We start from the raw sequence: 20,184 nt of genomic DNA on the forward strand, positions 1-20,184 counted from the left end.
AGGAAGAGGAGGTGGAGAACCGTAGATCGGATAGGAGAATAGTTCACACACAGGCCAAAGTGGAGTTAATGTGTTACGGCTATGAAGGCATTCAGAAGACGAGGATGAGCAGAGCAGGAGCAATGAACTGCAGCAGCAGACAAGCTTCTCAACCCCAGGGTCTATATGTACATTACAGTATTCTCCTTGAGGCTGGCTTGAAAAGGAGTCTGGTGCACTAGCTTTAACATTTAGCTATAGACATATAAAAACTAAAAAGGTGTATGAGGGATCACTTTCCAATAGAGTACAATTTAGGAAAACAAAAAAAAAGAGGGGCTAGTTAGATAGCCGAAATAAAGAGATAGGGATCACAGACACAAGAGCTGCCCGAGTCAGTCGGTGAGTGTTTGTTTGGCAAAGTTCAGCTTTGGTTAATCCTTTGACGGAGAACTTGAATGCGATTGGTTAAAAATATGCTTCCCCAGGGATGACATTACGGGTTAATTACAAATAATCCTTGAATGATTAGTATGTATTAAGGCTTTGTTTGGAGGATGGTTAAGGGAAAGGATGCAGAGGCTTGGGCATAGTTGCCGCTCCCAGACACGGTCAAGAATCACACTTCAAGGCAATAACTCACCAGCTTTTCCCCGGAGAGGACCTCCAACAGAGAGATCAGGTTATGTCCATCTCGAAGGTCTTCATACAGGTCGGTCACGTGGCGCTGTGACTGTCGGAACAAAGGAGAAGCATGTGTTACAGGGGGACATCAAGATGCAAGTTCCATGAATTACAAAAACAACCCATCTTGAGTAGACATGCAAATGTGCCAGTGACTAATTATCTGTTCTGGTGAAACGGAACACAAAGTCAGCTCAATTGCAACACAACAACACCATAGAGACACCTTTAACATAGTGAGGTGTGACATATGATGGTGCAAATGAACCAAATTTATACTAAAACGTCTATACAATAAACTAAAGCTGTAACCCAGCTGTGTTATATAAGTTTTCCAAAGTGCCTGATGAGCGTGCTCTGGTACAATTCTACACAGGTCAGGAATGTATTGCCGTGAGCAGCCAAGCCTGACTCCTATACTCCAAATGTCAAATGGCAGCTGGCATTGGCAAGTGATTGACGGGAACGAAAAACAGATCACTGGGTGAAAAGGTGGTGAGGGGTGTTCGTGACCATGAAATCAACTAGTGACACAAAACATAGCACAGAACCTATTTCATGAAACATTTGGATTTCAATTAACAGTGATAACATGCATTCACGGCTTATACGGTGTAGCTGCGGTGTCGTGCGGGAAGATGCTGAGATTGTGCAAGAAAACAGAAAGGATACAGGGAAAATGAAGTGAGGAGAAGAAGTGTGGAAAAACCAGCGGGGGTCGAAGGGACTCCATGCCTAGTCTTCACAGCAAGATATACATATAGTTTAGCTCTGTACCTACCTCTACCCTCTGATGCTGGATGAAGAAGGATCAAAGATGGAGGAATGAGCAAAAAACGGTTGAGTAATGGAGAGACGGAAAGCATGGAAACAAAGGACAGAGAAGAGGACACAACAAGCATGAATAAATTGACATGAAAAGAAGAGAACAGATTGCAATGAGATTTGGATGATTTGAAGAAAAAGAAGAAACGCAGAATAATGAATTAAACTGGTAAATTATTTGTCGTGTTTAAATGACAAAGTTCAGTATAGGTGCTTTTCCGTGGGTATCAAAGTATGTCTTTGGTTATGTGATTAAGGAGGCCTCAGCCCTAAGATGGAATGAGAGAAAAATTTCCCTTGCAAGTTACAACAGTCGCTCATTTACATTGGCAAGAATTCCAACACAGGTATCCGACCTTAGATATTCTCTTTCCTGCCTGTGCGGATCTGAGCAACCAAACCATGCTACCACCACTAGAGTTCACTGTCTACACACGCAACACATTCTTCACATAAGATCCTTTTCCTTTGTTCAAACCATCGCCTATTGTGCTTATCTATAGCAGCCGATCTCCTGAGTGTGTACTCAAGAGCTGTCTGTCAGCGCCACTCAATTACATTGTACTGGAGAGGCCGTGGTGCCAGGGGGCTCAGCTGGGCCACACTGTCGCATGATGAAAGGTGGGTGTTAACGCTACAAATTGCCCTCTTCGAGTCAAAAAGAGAGTTGCTCTGTAAACTTTTTTCAAGGTGAAAATCATTAGCACTAATGGTTTTCAGCCCCTCTTCTCCTCCTTCCTGGTCCCTCCGTATGATTGTGACATGCCGGCTGGAAACAAAACACTTAACATGCCTCTGGTTTTACACAATGTCTGCGGCATCTTGCGCAAGTCCTCTCAACGGCAACAACTGTACTTTTGAATCTGATCAAATATAGTTTTGTAAGAGTCAGCTAGACAAGATTTATTTTTTTTGCAGCTGGTTGTACATTCCACTCTGTCTTACATAGTAAAACACAAGATTTACTGAGCAAAGCAAATCACTCAATGGCCCTTTAAAGCATTCCATGGCTGCACCCAACCTAGAGTCATGCCCTTCTCAAGCCAACCGTTAAGCCATTAAACCAGGTTGACATTAGTACAACCTTAGGGGAGAAGTCTTGCACGTTCAGCCACAGAGTTTACACTTTCACCTCCCCTGTCAGTGAGATTTGCAATTGTTGACTGTGGGTGGAGTTAGCAATTTTTTCTTACTTGATCTTCATACTTTTTTGTCATAAGGATATTGTTAAGTTGCATTTAAAGGACTGTCCACTTCCTCCTAAATATTTTTTTTAAGTTTTAGTGACTGCTGCAAAGCCCTCTGTGCACTTAAGACAATTAATTATAAAAATAAGTGTCTGCTTCGCTTTAGATGATTTTCGGACAATAAATGAAAGATTTTCAGAGAACAAAAGTACTCCTATTTGTTATTCTCGTACAGTGTAACGCCAACTATTGTGATAACGTATGCAACATCCCACGCTTCAAGGCATGCCTTTCAGTGTAGGCTCAGCATGAACGCAGGTTACCCCACCCCCAGACCCAGGAGTTTGTGCAGCACATGTGCTACCGTCGGCCTGAACCACCGTGGGCTCTGGGCCGAGACCAGAATTTGCTTTTTCAGAAGGGAACTAAGTGAGTCCAGATGTCAGTGACTCACCCTTTCAAAATTCACAGTGAACACTTATGAGAAACAAGGGGTATGTATTCATACTGTGGTAGCAGAATACGTTGGAGCTGCATATTCATGGAAAGTAAAACACTGTCTTTGTGCTTATTTTCCCCCTCTTGTTCCATCAGAAAAAAAAATGAATGGCCTTGTGTCTGAGGAGTGAATATACAAATCATCAGGCTGTGAATGCACTGCTTCCAATGGGAGTTTCCTGGTAGAATATTTTTACTTTTTTGTGGGAGGGGAATTGTGTTACAGGAGGCACATTTGTCATTCCTAATGAGGAACTCCAGAGTGAGGAGTTTGCCTTTACGCCCCCCACCCCACCCCACCCCAAACCAATTCTGACCTGTTCACCTCCCTTAATGTGTGATGCATTGTGGGGCTTTCAGGCCGCTAGTTTGAGAACAGAGAGCATGAGGTAGGTGAGAGTGGACAAGTGCAGATGGATGGATTACACAGTCTCTCAGCTGATGACAGACTGGACTTCTGGTAAGCGTGTTAGAAGCCGGGCGTGGGGCTTTAAATGACTAGTGTCTATGTGAGTGTGTGTGGGAAAGAGGGGGACATTCATTTCCAGAGTCTCTAACAAGGCACAGGTGAGGGATGGATACATTTAAGACAATGATGGCCCATCAAATAATTTCACAACATAACATTGCATTCTGGAAAATCTGATGACACATTGGACTCTGGTGTCGTAAAAGCAGTTGTAGCTGCAGCAGCTTGCCTTCATAAAATCCATGCTGTTCTGTTTACACTGTCATTATCTCATATCCTGAAGCCCAAACATTATGTTCCTTATATAGACATTGTCCTCCATGATTATTGACTAGAAAACCCATCATTATGCAGAGTGCAAAACGCTAACAATAAATGAATGTTCTTGCCAATGCAAATTTAAACAAAGCCGGAAAAAAATGGGAATTTTACCCTTTGCAATCCACTGTTGTTGTAAACCGTCAACCACATGTCCATGAGGTTCAGAGAAAGTGAAACAAAAGTGTACTTTGTTTGTGAAATTGAATATGGATTAATATGTGGCATGTGAGGGCAAGATCCTGAGCATTAGTGTGAAATTGGAGTACAATACCAAATAGTGAATGTCAAGGACATGTCATTTACCTTTATCAAGTGCTTGTTCACCCATTTTGTGAAGGTCTTTTTCTGTACACGATCCCGTTCATCTGCAACAAAAAAGATAGAGGAACCACAGTTAAACAATGGACAGGTATGTAATCATTGAAAAACCAGTGCTTAAGATCACAGTCGAAAAATAACAGAACGTGAGTGATGTATTAGCAACTGGAAGTTTTTTTTTTTACATAAAAGCAAGAAATAAAAGAGGAAACCACCCCAAACAATACCAGACTTGTTTGATTATTGTAGGACAAACATATTCATCACTTGGTGGAAACAGGCGTCTTGACTGAGCACGCCTGCATCTGAGTCAGACCGCATCAGCGCACATTCATTGTCGGCAGATGCATCCCCATTGTCTACAAGACATTGTATTTGCGAGGTCATGTCTCATGAAACATTCAAAAGGATTCCATCGCGGAAGCCAAAATGGTCTGCACAATTACCACAAGACATGGCACACAACTATTAAAGAGCGCAATTTTCAAACAAGAAGCAACACGATCTTGGCAATGAACACACCCACTAAGGCAACAAACCTGCACACTCCCACCAAGTGTTATGTTCCTGTTGGAGATCAAGCGAAAAACACAAGGTGTGTCACTGAAACATATAACGGGCACAGTGGATGGATTGGCCTCGGTTCGCTTCAATGATGTGGACCCAAGTGACCTAAAGGTTGTGTGTCAAAGGACAGCTTGAATTTCACACGATGACAAGTGTCAATATGACTTTATAATAATAACACAATATAACTGAAGAAGGCAGCAATCGGGCAGGTTTAGAAGCTTCTCAACTGTGTGTCATGTTGTGTCATTTTACTCATGAACCCTCATTCATTGACCAAGACAACAAACAAGTCCATTCACATGATGCCAAACTGTGGATAACTAGGGAAACCAAGTCAAAGTCCTCCGTCTTATCAGCGTTAAGGTAAGGAAGTGATCTAACCGTCTATTGACACACCCTACAATGAAAAGCAAAGGGCTGTGATTCAGCGCTTGGAAAAAAATAGGCGCCCAGAGGCTACAGTTGTTTTTTCTCAGAAGGGTGTCAGCACAGCAGTGACTATGGCAAATGTGTTGGGAAACTGTGTATCCATGGAAACCTCATACAGACACCATAGGCCTTTAACCTCCTCATTTATCATTCAACCCAATGGGGGACTAAGTTTTACTAAGTGACCTCTGAGGTACTTCCTGCCAAGAGGGAAAGAATGTCAATGTGATTGTAAGACCCAGATGATGATTGGTGACCCAAATAAAGGATTTCCCACAAGAGAGGCACCACAACCTGTAGGCTCTCTGCATTCTTTTCACACCACATTACCTAATCCTGTTTAACCACAGCAACTTTTTGTGGACACATTGCTCTGTGAAAGGTGCATGTGAGTCCATAGGGGCCAAGGGAACCTGCAGTATCAAATGTCACCAGACACAAACAGGATTCAGTGAGGTGTGGAGTTAATAGACCAAAACAAAACAAAAGTCTAACAGCAGTAATGGAAGGTACTCCTCCACTGTGTGTGAAACAAGAGAAAAGCAATCACACAATCGCAATGGAATATTCAATGTGTGTTGTTGAAGTCAACTCACTACATAGAAAAGCAGTGCTTTTACTCAAAAATCAATTCATGTTTTTTTCTAAGATTTAATTTGAAGACTTGGGGGGAAAAGAGGAACAAAGTAAAATGAGGAAATTGTGAAACATGATTCATCCTGGCTACAGTACTAACGGCGAACAGTCTGTAGCTACAGTAACTCACCATGCCAAAAGACATGCATGCCACACACACAACATAAATTGTGAATGGGCTTTGCTGACCAATACACAGTGTGGAAGCTGCTGATGCATTAGGAAAGGGGGAGTTTCCTCCTTTTAGTCACAGTGGGGGACACACTGGACAGTGCAGTCCAATCAAAATAACTATGTCTTGTCATTTGAAATAGAGTAAATATAATGTTAGATTGCTGCAGTATTGCACTGAACATACTGATGTACCACTGTCTTCCTTTGGAATCTCATTGATGAGCTTAATGAACACAACGTCTTTCACTTTAGAACATGGCAACTTTTTTCAAATGTACAAAGAGAAAGACTACAACTTGAACATTGTCCAATACTGAAATAACATTACATTACATTATTATCCTATCACGTCTTCCGGGAAAACACTTAATTCCTGATTCCAGCGGCATCTTAAACACACATGGGAACAAATAGACCAAGGCTTGAAATAATGCCGTTTTCAATTAACCGGTACCTTTCCTGCCGTCCATTGCCTTCAGCATCCCCTGGTAATGGCCATCGTCTGAGGGCATCCTCTCCCTCCCATTGCTTTCACCGGAGGAGAAATTCCTGTACCTCTGCTGCTGTTGCTGTTGCTGAGTGTTCATTGTAACGGTGTGTCAGCACACAGATTAATGATCCTAATGATAAAATATCCTTGGCGGGTCCCCCTCCCCCCTCGATGGTAACAGTACTGCTTTAAATTATTCTTCTATCTTTGCCTCTGGTCCTTGGTCCGTCCCAGAGTGTGCTGTCCTTGTGTCAAAAATCCACTCAGCACTTCACAAACCTATGATTTCTTTCCCCCTCCTTTGCCTCTCAACCTCCTCACTCCGTTATTGGGTTGAGGCTCTGCCCTTCTTGTGTTTTTTTTTCTTCTCTCTCCCTCTTTTCTTTTTTCTACCCGCTCACTTTCTTCCTTTCATAGCAAATGATGCCTGTGGGCTACGCAGTCTGGGCCTGTCCTTGTGTGTGTGTGGGTGTGTGTGTGTGATGTGCCAGTGTGTACTTAGTGGCGTTTGGTGTTTGAAGGACATAGTGGGCAGGGCTCTAGACACACCCCTTCCTCTTGCAGTGTGTGTGTGTGTGTGTGTGTGTGTGTGTGTGTGTGTGTGTGTGTGTGTGTGCGTGTGCGTGTGCGTGTGTGTGTGTGTGTGTTTCACTGAAGCAGGGGAGGCGGGATATGGACGAGGTGTGGTAACCTGCATGCGCTATCACCTAATTGCTTCGTTTCGCAAGACACACGAGCTGAGTCACCAGGTGGGCAGTAAAGAGAAATCATACACATCTGTGCTGATAATGTTAGGTGTTATATTGCACTGATTAGGAATTTAACAAAGTGGAATACAATGTACACACAATAAAAAAAGATGTCCAATAGCCTTAAAAAGGTCAGTTTCCTAAGTCACACGCTCACGTAGGCTACACATCCACACTGACGCTTATCTCATGGTTAATCATTACTTATTCACAGCATTCCACAGACTTTTCACATCAGCAGTTATTCACTGTGACGAAAGAAAGTGAGGAGATGGGGGTTGAGATAGTTTTGGGAAGGGCTGCTATGGATTCCAAAAAACATATAAATGACCACACCCTGAACATCACTGGTTTATGGAGAAATATAGTGGCTCCTAAACCCAATGTTTGAGTATATAGATATGCTTTTTACTTGATGAAGTTAGTGTGTGTAGCTGGAGCTCCATTTAATCCCACTCACCACTGTTTCACAGCCAACCACACGTTTCCTGCCCTGTGGTATTTAGTCCAAACAAATTAGGGAATACCCAACCCAACACTTCCTGTTAACTTCCTGAATGTGCCAGGGAGGTGCAAATAGACGAATAGAAGATAACATGTAATAAAAACAAGCATTCACTAAAAAAAAAACGTTTCGGACCAAGCGCAATGATATATCCATAGAAATGGTACTCTGGGTTCTGTTTTAACAATCACATCTTTGTTACAGGTTACTTTCCATGATAGATTAATGTGCAGGAAAAAAGAAAAGAAAAACAACTTTAGACTATTAAATCAGTCAATAAATCCAGATGACAAGTAGGAATGTATGGCACTTTTGTCAGCCAAAGTTCTGTTTAGGCAATCCCATGCACCTTTTTGGCTAAACAGTGGCATCTGTGGCAACATGTTTCAGTTAATGCATAATGATAAATGATAAAATGAAACTTATCAGTAGCTCAAATAGAAAAGAGACAAGAATAATTGACATTACTGAGCCACTGAGTGCAGCGGCTCAGTAATGTCATTTACACAGTAAAATAGCCTTGAAATTCTACTAATCTTAGCTCAAATCGCCTACTGGTCATACCAGACCAAGATGAGCTGCTGCGGCAAAACCACTGAGTGTGTTTAATTGAACAAGGGGTATGTTATCGCTCATGCACCTTTTCTTTTACCATTCCTTTACCTTTTATCCAGCAACAGTGCGTCCCAAGTCCTGTATTTATTCAGCATTTATCAAAAGAGTTTGGGGATTATTTACACAAACCATAATTGGCCCCTACATGGCAAGTATGCGCTGACAGCAAAGCTGGAGGGCAGGGTGTGTTCTACCTCTGCTTAATCCTGCCCCATTTAGCCCTGAGGCGAGTATATATCCAATGTACCCTCCCTGTTTGACATCACCTTATCAGGCATTGAAAAACACTTTTCCATCTCTTGCACTGGCTGAAGAGGACCTGTATGAACATGAAAATGTAATTAATGTGTGAGTGTGTCTGTGAGATAGTGTGTGTGTGTGTGTGTGTGTGTGTGTGTGTGTGTGTGTGTGTGTGTGTTCGTTGAGTCATTTGGAGCCACGTTAGCACATTTGGAGACACACCTTTGTAACTCTATACAATGTCTAGGCAAGCTGAGGAATTAAGGTGTGGTATGTGGGTAGGCAATTAAATATTAAAAAAATAAGGAAAGGAATCATGTCGAATACAGAATTTACAATGAAAGGAATGACAAAATGATCTTATTCATACAGTCTGAAATGCACATGTAGTCTTTTGACTCACATTGGAGCATACCATTAATGAGGACAGCAACACTTTTTCATTAATGGTATACAGCATCAGCATAGAATATAATGTAATTGAAATAGAATAGACTGCTAAAGGTTTTCCAGATTGTCTGAGGTGCAGAGGCAACACCAGACGGTAACTGAGTGCTCTGTGAAATTCTGGCAGTGGAAGGTTGTATCGACAACTCATTGATGATCTCTTATCCCCATGGGAAACACTAACAGGGGACCCCAAAGGACACGGGTGAGGATGCGAGAAGTGTGGAACATTTTAGTCATGAGATCTTTCCACCAAAGAAGAAGACATATCATTAAGGTCTCAACATGCTTATTAGACCGATCCTTCATCTGGCTCCATCAAAACCAGATGGGACAATCTTGGCTTTTTATATGAACAGTGAGAAGAGAGAGAGAGAGAGAGAGAGAGAGAGAGAGAGAGAGAGAGAGAGAGAGAGAGAGACTTTCTAGATGTTTGATAACTTTTTTAATACTGTATATTGGAAGTGATTATACCGGAAATGAGTCTTCCCACTCTGATCTTGCATTGCCCAGTATACATTTTGATTCTCCTCTAATGGAGAGCATTAGCTGATCTGATGTGCAGTAATTTGTTTTTATGCTGAATGCATGCTGACGGTTGATATTAATTTGTCTGATTCTTTGGTTAAGTGTGTGCGAAACTAAAGCCATTCCCATCAGCCTCAGGTGTACTCTGTTTACCGATAACTAGCAATTGTTAGCATGTCAAACAAAGATGATCAACATGATAAATGGTGTACGTGTTCAACATCAGCATGTAAGCAGTGTCACTGTGAGCATGTTAGCATCCATGATTTAGCATTTAGCTCAAACTGCCTGGATGCAGTTTCGAAGAGGCGCTAGCATAGCTGAAGACTATCATTTTTGCTACTAAACTCTAAACTGTATCATTGTGAAATGGTTTGGTATAATTACCGTCAACAAATCTGACCGCCAACGTTATGGGCTTGTGGTTCTAAAAAAACACATTTCCCATAATTCATTTTGCTGTCCTTATATAAATAGGCTACTTTTCTTTCTTGATTCTATGCCAAAAATAAATCACTGTTTTAGGAGATCATACATCTGACTCCCATGTGTTGGACCAACTGTGACACTTCATCTTCTTCTCCTCTTCTTGTTCCTATCTGTGACGTGATTTCCATAAACTTTGTTACAGACAGAGAAGATGGACCTGGCAGTAACAACAGCTAAAATCCATGAGCTTTAACTCTATCCTTTGGAATTAATCTGTTTGAATCAAACTGCATTTGCATAAAGCTGAGTAGGTCACTATGCTGCTTATAATAGATTCTGACAAACACATGGCTGAGCTTGCGGCCATTTACAGCTACACCAACCTGTGTTTATGCACTTTGGGAGTCTACTCCCAAACGAAGCAAACACATAAGTGGACAAAGGAATTCGAACAATGGGCCATTATGGTTTTTGAAAGTGCTGAACTGAGATCAAATTTATGGAAGCTGCAGGAAAGAGTTTTCTCTCCTCCTTAATTTCCCTCTCACATTTTTCTCTCATCCCTCCATTAAACCTCCCTGTCTCAAGTTTTCAATGCAGGAGAAAGTGTAAGCATGTACTGGAATACCTGGCTGGCGACCACACCCTGCATGAAAAAGAATGTTGATAAAACTAGGACTAGCCTAAACACACCCCGGATCACCTCAGTTGTTCTGTGTGGAGAAGGACTGGGAGGAGTTAGAAGAGGAGAGTGTGTCTAATAACCCCACACCATGTATTGGGACATCCCTTGAAACGCAACCGTCCCTTTTGAAGCTAAAGATTCATGAAGATCCAAACTGGTGTTATACCGATCAGTGACACTCATTACTTAAGTCAGATAGTCTGGCATGTGGCACACAAGAATTCAAACATGTTTGAGCCTTTTTTTTTTTTAAATGGATGAGTGATTCCATTGAATACACAAGTGCAAAAAAATCTCAAAAAACAAAGAAGAACACTATCAAGGGCAGCAATGTTTGCAGTCAAGCAAAGCTGATGGGAGCACTGAGGCTGTGTTTATTCTGTTAAATTAGCCGTTCACTATGTTGATGAATCAGGTAAGGTGAACTTATTTCTAGTCTTGTACAGTGAAGGAAAAAAATAAATAAAAATAAGACCTCGTCTTGACATTGTGATAATTCTAGGGGTTTTAAACGTTAATGTATATTGACATCATGTCAGCTGTTAATATGGTCATCCAGCTGACACAAAACAGTATCTAAATATTGATCCTAATCAAAAGTGTGTGTGCCACAACTGTATCATGTTGCACTGTCCACTTATTATCCACAGGGTTCTCCAACCTGACAGCAGACTCCCTGGTATTGTTGTCAGACTAAAGATGAAGTTGAAAACCCAATTTCAACTGGGACTCAACAATCCTCCGGATTAGCCACGGCAGCTGAGTGTTAAATTAGCTCTGTGCGGAGCTTTACAAAGCCCTCTGTGGAACCCACCCACCCCCGCATCTGAGAATGTGTCACTTGCTTAAATTTGGTGCATTTCAAAAGCAACAGGGACATTGGGAGACTAGCTGAGGTAGCTGCAGTTTGTTTAGGACAGAGGACAGCATGTAAAACAGAGTGTGTCTCCCTCTGCAGGTGAGAGCAACGAAAGGTGCTACTTCAGTTAAGGTGCAGTTACTTGGCTGCTAACATAGCCGTGATAATAAGTCAGTTTTGTTTGCCTTGCTTGAAGGAGTCATTTTTGTGGCAGTTCACAACATGAAATGCATATATAAGCAAATATGCTGGGCTGTGTTAGCACCAAACTGGTCCACACAGTGTTTCTCCTGTTCTTAACACATAATATATGATGGTGTTTGGAACAGGAGAATTTCAATTAAGATTTTTTGTTCCATTATTGATCAATTTACTGATCCATTTCTCTAACCCATACATACTTTGCCTTTTAAATGCCCATAACAAACTGCTTGCCTAACACTTAAAACCCCATATTCACTCCACATTCAAACACATTACAACTTAATAAGGAGGCAGTGATGTTCAGCATGGCGGCTAAATCATATTCAATACATTGACAAAAGCATAAACAACAATACGCGTTTGTCCAACTTGTATTACTGACTCTCATGTTCTTCTAACAATCTATAAGGAACCTCAGCTGTTATTCCTTAACCTAAAGCAGGTATTGTACGTTCCCCATTTCCCCAGCGTTCTATTTATCCATCATTATGCCATGTGGTATTTCCATGTGCTAGCTTACCCGTGACAGACACCAAACACCAATGTAAATGTGGAAAAAGGGGAACCTCAGCGATGTTTCTATGACAACAGCTACAAACACACAGAACCATGTGCAGAGGAAGCCGTGACTGGTTCTTACTCACAGCTGTATTTTTAGACGTATGGAGTAGTCTCCTATTACCATCACTGACGTGGAAAGGAAAACCCAGTCCTACGCTCGACACACTGCTCTATTCCACTGGCAGAAAGCAGTGAAACAGTCTCACCGCTAGATAGCGCCAGAACATAACCACGCCCAACTGCTACCTAGATAGAGTCTGCAACTATGATGATGATGCCATGAACTATGGACAACATGTTTTAATAAAAAGTAGAGAAAATGATCTCAGCAAAAATCATAAGCATGCTATGCATATTTGAAATCAAATTACAGTGCCTTTCCTTAGGGATTTAAGGAGTATATTACAGGGACTAACAATTAAAACATGCCATGAGAATGTAGGAATGGTATTTGAAAATAATTAACTACTTTGACATCCTGGTCAATAGATGATCCTCTTCAGAAAAATAATCATCAACTATAAACACATTTCCTTACTCTAGTCAATGATACAATGTTAATTTGCATATGGTGACAAACATACTCATGTAGTCAAATTGTACTCAGGTTTGGTCGTCAGTCCCGATACATTACCACTGCTATTCAGGACGGCAGTCATTTATTTAGGAACATTAGGGCAAAGTGATTGATACTTTTATACATGTTCTTTACAAGTGTTAAAAGAGAGCAAGATTGTTTGAACTCTAATCTATCTAAAGGACAATGCCTATTTTATTTGACGTGTATTTACTGACTTTCTGAAAAACAGGTGCCTCCCTCATCACAAGACAGGTGTTCCAAAATGCCTTTTGATGTCCATAAGGCATACATTGCATGAAATACTCATGTTACATGTCATTCTTTCTTCAGCAGCAGCAGCCAAATGTCCATGCATCTCACAAAATGTTACAACAGGAGAAGTTATGTGGCTGCAATTGATACTTTCGACACAGCTTCTAACAAAAGAGAGTACGGTTGTCCACTTAATTTGAAACATTTGCATGTTGTTGCTGTGCATATTCAGAAAACTGAATTTAAGCGATTGTTTGAACTCTGTGCACTAAGAAGCCAGCATCAGAATGTGTGTTTATGTGTGTGTTTGCAAATGCTAACGCTTTCTGCCTGATGAGTATGTTCCGCAACATTCAACAATGACATCCATGATAACTCAAAAACACATGTACACCCACACCAGGTCACTAGGGCTGACTCCTGTTGATGCATTATTATTATTGTATTGTTGTTGCATATTTGAAATAAATCATTCATTCATTCACACCTGCCTATTTACCTAATTCATTCATTTCTCTTTCTAAAACCATGCTATCAATGTACACATATGAATATTTGTTTTACAATTGTACTTACCCTAACTCAAACCCCAGATATAAGGAATACATGCATTAAATACAGGACATACCATTGAGTATTATTGTTATGTATCATCATAAAATTATAAAATGTGTGAATTGAACATTCTGAAATGTATAACGTCTATTCACTTCATACTATATTTAATAAATACATTGTATACGATTAAGTAGATCAACTCTGAACCTCTGTCCAGTCTCCCTGTGAATGGCTCAGATGTTAACAGTCATGTGGTTTCACCCTGTTGGAAACACAACAGCCAACAACAAACTTACTCCTCCCCACCTAGTCCACAACATATGTCATGGCTGTCCACTCACCGAAACAACACATCTTAGTGTACAAATATCTGATTCTCTCTCCATATGAACCCAGCTCATGCAGATTATTCCAATGTTCATGATTCTTTGAAGCTTCCATGATGAGCCTGAGGCAACATCCCCCCGGTAGCCCTCTGTGTCACTGTCCCACTGTGCCAGCAGGTGCGAGCAGACTTAAAAGAGAAACTGGCTTTAACAGATGAAAGACGGATAGTTAGCCCTGCCCATGCCACCGACTGGTTTTATAGTCATTGGGAAAGATAACAGGCTAATCAACATTACATTTCATGTCCTCTTAGCTCATGGTGTTCGTCCTTTGTAACGCTCACATGGGTGTGTGTGTTGCATATATTCTTATTTATTTTCAGCAGTTCCATTTTTTCCAACTAGGCTGTGGATTAAGCAATGGCATACTAGTCATTCATTGATGTCTGTACCTGTTCAACATTAACTATTCTATGATGCAATAACAGATTCCTTTTTTGTACTGTATAACTTCAGCTAAGAAAAAGTTCTTTGGAATGCATTGCTGTCATATAATCTATTATCAGCCTATCTGTGTCTAACATTTGACCAGTGTGAGTGTTTTATATTCCTGTTTATGCACCCATAGGCAATATAAAGTGTGGAATAAAGTGAGTTTAAGAGCCTCTGTGTGTTTGTCTGGTGACTTTTGTCAAGTTTGCAGTTTTTATAAAGCCAACAGAGACATAGACAAATACGTTACAATATTAGAACTGTTTCTACAAGCATAACATCTGCTAAACTCCATGACTTGCATGAGTAATGTAATGTTTGAATTCAACAAAATGACAAACAATAAATCCTGACGAGTTAAGATCACCAAGTAATGAGTTCACGACTGGTCAAAGGAGCAGTGTGCAACGGCTGACTTGCGCAGCTACTTCGCCAGTCAACTTCAGAATGTGACAATTTATGGCATGGCACAGCTGAGCTGTTCCTTAGGTCACATTTAAAAGGGAAAGTGACCTAAATATGCTGCGTTCTCTTCTTACAGCACACTGGTCTCTGAACTACGATGCCCATTGATCTCCTCATGTTGAACGTTGCAAAATCATTCACAGAGCAGCATATTTCTTACAGCAAACGTAACTCTTATTGACACCAAGGTAACATAAATAAGTTGTTGACAACAGGACCTTAATGCAATATGCAATATATTAAGATTCCAGAATGCCAAATGTAAGACTAAGCGAGACCGTATCTGTTCATCCAACATAGGTTCAAAGCTGGTGCGAGCTACATATGGAACCAATTTACTCCATAAACCTTCAAAATTCCACATACGTATCAGAAAATAGGCTTATTCGATTTCTTGCAGAGACCCATAATATTGACACCACTCAAATATGTCCGTTCAATTCAGAGCTATTGCCAGTAGTCAATTAGCTTAGCTTGGAATAAAGACAGAGGGAAACAGCTAGCCTAGTACTGTCCAAAGTCAACAGAATCCACCTACCAGCATCTGTAAAGCTCAACAATTGCTATGTTACTTTTTTTTAAATTAATCTAAAAATGTATCAAGGTCGTCAAGTCTTAAATTGACAAAATCAACAATGGTTTTACATTGGGTCATGTTGAGGACTATTTATTGGTCGGGCCGCTGGGACTCCCTCTAGAGCGTCTCCGCTGGTTGCAACCTCAAGGTGACGAAACTGAAGAAAATCCATGTGTCTCGCCAAGATTTTGTTTCTTTCGGACAGAGTCGGGCCAGTTGTTTCACCCTGTCTCCAGTCTTTATACTTAGCTAAGCTGACTGGATGTAGCTTCTGGACATACAGTAGTTTCTCCTATACCTCTCAGCAACAAAGTGATAAGCCTGCACTGACTGCACTAACTGAAGAGAACCAACAAACTAATTCTGCTCTGTTCAGTGAGTGAATCGAAAGAAAAAAAGGTCAAACAAAAAATTGAATTGATTCACAGTGTGATACCCTTTACCCACTGACGCAAAACCGGGGCTGGTTCGGAGCTTGCGCCCAGTCAAGAACCAGTTATTTGGTTCCCCGCCAGAGACCCGGTTGAAAAACTGGTTCCAGAGCGGCTCCTGTTTTGAGCTGGTCTGGAACCTGGGAATCTGGGCCGGCGGTAGCCAGGGGCAAGGGTAGGCACAGCCCACCCAAATGTGGGCTGTGCCCACCCAATCAAAATTGAGGATTTTTATTTAAATTTTTTAGGTGGAAGTCCAGACCCACTATCGGAAGGACCTTTTCGTTCGCTGTCCAAAAAAATGTCAAATAAAATTCAGATACCATTACCATGCATTGCTTCTAATTGTATTATTGGGTGGGCAGGACAGCGGTCCGAGGCATAAGCAAAATAGGCGGTTGCTTAGGGTCCTTTTTTTAGTTATTTTTTTTAGTTTGTGTGTTTGATATCAACATCATATAATTTAAATGTAAATTATCATACAAAAAAAGGAATACAATGTTTTGGTAGATAGTTAATAGCTTAATAATTGAATCAGTTCATCTGGGAGGTAATCCAAGGTTAACGTTCACGTCCATGGCATGCACAGTGTGTATTGAGTTTATTTAAAAATATTTGAAAATGGGGCTGCCCTCAGTTGCCCATGCACTGTGTAGTCTATAGCCTATTTCAGCCTTGTCTGTGGAAAAAAAGATAACTGGACAACAAATGTCTTCTGCTAAGTTCCTCTCATTGCATTTAAATGAATTCATTATATTACAGAAAAAAATGTCCCGTAAAAGAAAAAGAGCACCAAGCCCATCCCAGAGGACCCTGGATAATATTTTATTTAAAATTTATATTTTTATGGAAAATCCATGTCTTTCTTCAATAGCTTCTAATTCATCCGACCCAGTGTCTCCAAATGATTTGTTCACACAAAATTCCTCAGATTTAGCCTCTTAATTTTCTTCTCAAAGTGCACCAGATTCATAGCCTGGAAATCCTGACCCTGATATCTTGAACGATAGAGGGTCTGGCGACGATCAATAGTAATTTCCAACTCTAGGGGCGGCTCCTACTCGTGCATTTGAAATGCCACTGCACGCAGTTGGATAGCACTACAACCAATCAGAGCGATGCACAAGTGACGTAAGCCCCGTTCGTTTAGCGAACAGCTGTTAAACTGTTCAATTAAACGTTTGCCGTTGTCGGTCGGCAAAACAGAACATTCCACTTACTTGCTAGTGAAAGCTATGAGTCCCGTCTTCCAATTCGTTAAGGGTCGAGGCCAAAGCAGTCTCAAACTCACACAACATATCCGCAGCCATCTTTGATGTTTACTATCACAGCTTCGACGTCGCATGCACGTCACTGTCGTCATCCGGTTACGTCCTCCCCAGAGCACCATATAAAGGGCTCTGGCACGCCCATATTAGATAGAACCAATTGAAACGTTATACCAGATTTCTGGTATTCTTGATAAGCTTCAACGGAGGGTGTCCAGACCAACACGCGCAGCAAATTTAATTTGCCTGCGCCTAGTGGCAGGTCTGGGAATGCCAGGCTACCAGATTCATGCATTTCACTTTAACAAGGTAAAGAAAATCTCCCGGGGGGGCATACCCCCACACCACCCTAGCAGGGTTGTGACCTCGGCTGGCTACTATTTTCACCCAGATGGACATCGGAGGCAATAGTGGAAAGCTGCATGGTAACCCCCCCCCCGCTCCCCATACAGCAGCGATGTGTCTAAAAGCTTACATAAATGCGCCAAAAAGCAGGCATGGAGATCTTGCAAGGGCAAAAGATATTTGCTTGTGCGCTCGAGCATCACGGTTTTCTCTGCCCACCTTCTATTTCTATCTGCCCACCCTAATCTTACTGCCTAGAACTGGCCCCGTCTGGTACTACGAACTGCTTACGCCTGGGGCCGAGGGAGGGTTTATCCTGACCAACCAGATCAACTCAAACTTCATGCCCGGCCCGCTATATTTAGAAAACGGTGAAACTGGTCGATTTGAACCGGCCCCAGCATCAGCTAGGAAATGGAAGTTGTTTCCCGTTGGTGGGAAAAAAAAGAATGAACTAAGTCATGAAAAATTACTCAAGAAAAGTTTAACATGTAGCCGAAATCAGATTTAGTGTATTTGACTAGAAACTGAAGTTTTCTGCAGTTCATCAATTACTATGACTGCACACAAAAGCCATAGTCATGAAGTCACTCTAGCACAAGATACATTAGCATGTATAGGTAAACCGCTGATGTCACTGTATACTATATGGACCAAGGAGTGCTGAGAAATCCCTAATGGAGGTCAGGAGGAAAATAAACTCCCAGCACAGGACCGGATGTGTTTCCATGGTCCCTGTGCCACTCATAAATACAATCAGCTCTAAATGATTGTCCCATGGGTGATCTATGTGTCTTTCTGTCTCATCAGCGTTCATTCACTATTCCCAGAGGAGAAAATAACTGCAGTTAAAGCCCCTTTTGGGTTTCAACAAACCCCAGAGACAGAAGTTCACTGTTTGCGTTATGACTCATGCCCTCCAGTTCACCAGCGCCAGTTACAGTGGTGTGGGCCATCTAGGCTGTTTGATATACACGCATGAGTCCTGGAAAAAACCCTTCACACACACTCAATGATGTACAGTGAGTGGTAGACGGACTGCTCCATAGAGTAGAGGTTGTGGCTGTTTCCAGGAAGAATGCTGGCTTTTCCAAAGACCAGGCCAATGCAAGAGCCAGAACTCGACCGGTGTGGCCCACACAGCTCTGTGTCACACATTCATCTCTAAAAAGAACGTGTGTTAGGCAGTGTGTGCGTGATTAAACAGCACTTCGCACAGCAAACAGGATGTTATGCTTTTCTAGCATTGTTAAAAAATGGCTTGAGACATTCTCAACGCTCCCGTATAAGAGAGATGGAGTGTGAGCTTACTTGAGCTATAAGAGCCACCTGTTCAGCCAGTTGTGCTTGAGGCTACCGGCTATGAAAATTCTTCACAGACCAATAATGCAAAGTAATTTAAGGTCCCGTTTACGCTCTGAAGCCCAAATTCTAAGACTTGACTCCTTCCATAGTGAAGTAGAGTCAGGTATATTGTCGCAGAAACACCCGAATTGACCAGTGGGAGTTTGCAGTCAAGATAATCTGCTTTAGGCCCCTGGGTCTTAGAAAGGGAAAACAAACATGGATGAAGGGTCAGACAGTTCAGGAAGAGAATGCCAATGCATGCAATTTGTGTTTCTAGTCACGTCCCCCTTCCTTGTGACCTTTCAGCAGACCTCATTCCGTCAACTTCTAAGGGGTACGTATGCATGTATGAATGTATGTAACCACGTTCCCACCTTCGCACGCACAGCACAAATAAGTGCATCCATCTAGGAGCTGAAGCAACACACTGCTTTAACAACTGATAGCTTTTAGGCTGATGCGTGAGTGAGTTGAGGACAGCGTTGTCATCATGAGGGAATGGATACCAGTGAAAAGGGGACAGCTAAGACCCAAAAAGCCCCATGACACTCAGGCCTGGGCCGAAGAGCACAGATCATCATGGACAGCAGCTGCACGTAACTCTTCGTATTACAGATGATAATATGTTAGCAGATAGAACTTTATAATGTCACGGTCAGCTAATGTCAAATATTAGTCAGCACATATAAGAGTAATGTGCCACCTCAGTTTTGACATTTCAGGGAAAACAAATGTGTGTTTGTGTGCAAAATAGCAAATGGCACAATGTACATTTTATTTAAAACTTCCCAAATCGGAAACTCAGTTCATCCTATGAGCATATGAGTGCAGCATAAAATTGGCTTTACCACTTTGACACAGACTCCCAAAGGTCAGTTTGCTCATCAACATCCTCTTTGGCTTATGCTACCACCACATCGATTAATAAAGTTTTGTATCTGAGTTAGACATTAGGTATAGCTCAGCCCAGTTTTCTTCGTAACCATCTTCTACAACGTCTTGGATTAGGTAAGACCAACACTTGCTCAAACAAATGTGAAGTCATCGGATAAAACGGCTTATTGTTTATCTGCAGTATTAGCAGGAAAAGTCTGTTGGGAGGGCTTTACTAACAAATTGAATATTTATCCAGGGTAATTCC

At 41.6% G+C, this 20,184-nt stretch overlaps 1 protein-coding gene across 5 annotated transcripts in view; it reads right to left on the minus strand.

The window, feature by feature from the left end:
- Nucleotides 1–20,184, minus strand: part of plecb (plectin b) — a 67,480-nt gene that overhangs the window by 36,122 nt on the left and 11,174 nt on the right. For 3 of the 5 annotated variants that reach the window (XM_080040247.1, XM_080040248.1, XM_080040251.1), the window contains exons 3-4: nt 4,267–4,328; nt 623–712 (exon numbers count right to left, since the gene is read on the minus strand). In XM_080040247.1, coding sequence (XP_079896373.1) covers nt 623–712; nt 4,267–4,328 — 152 coding nt within the window. Of the gene's footprint in view, nt 1–622; nt 713–4,266; nt 4,329–6,544; nt 7,044–20,184 lie in introns of those variants that run through there. The other 2 variants (XM_080040249.1, XM_080040250.1) reach the window with 2 other exon arrangements.

Source organism: Ammodytes marinus, assembly GCF_949987685.1.
Source record: "Ammodytes marinus genome assembly, chromosome: 13".
In the NCBI taxonomy this organism is placed as follows: domain Eukaryota; kingdom Metazoa; phylum Chordata; class Actinopteri; order Uranoscopiformes; family Ammodytidae; genus Ammodytes; species Ammodytes marinus.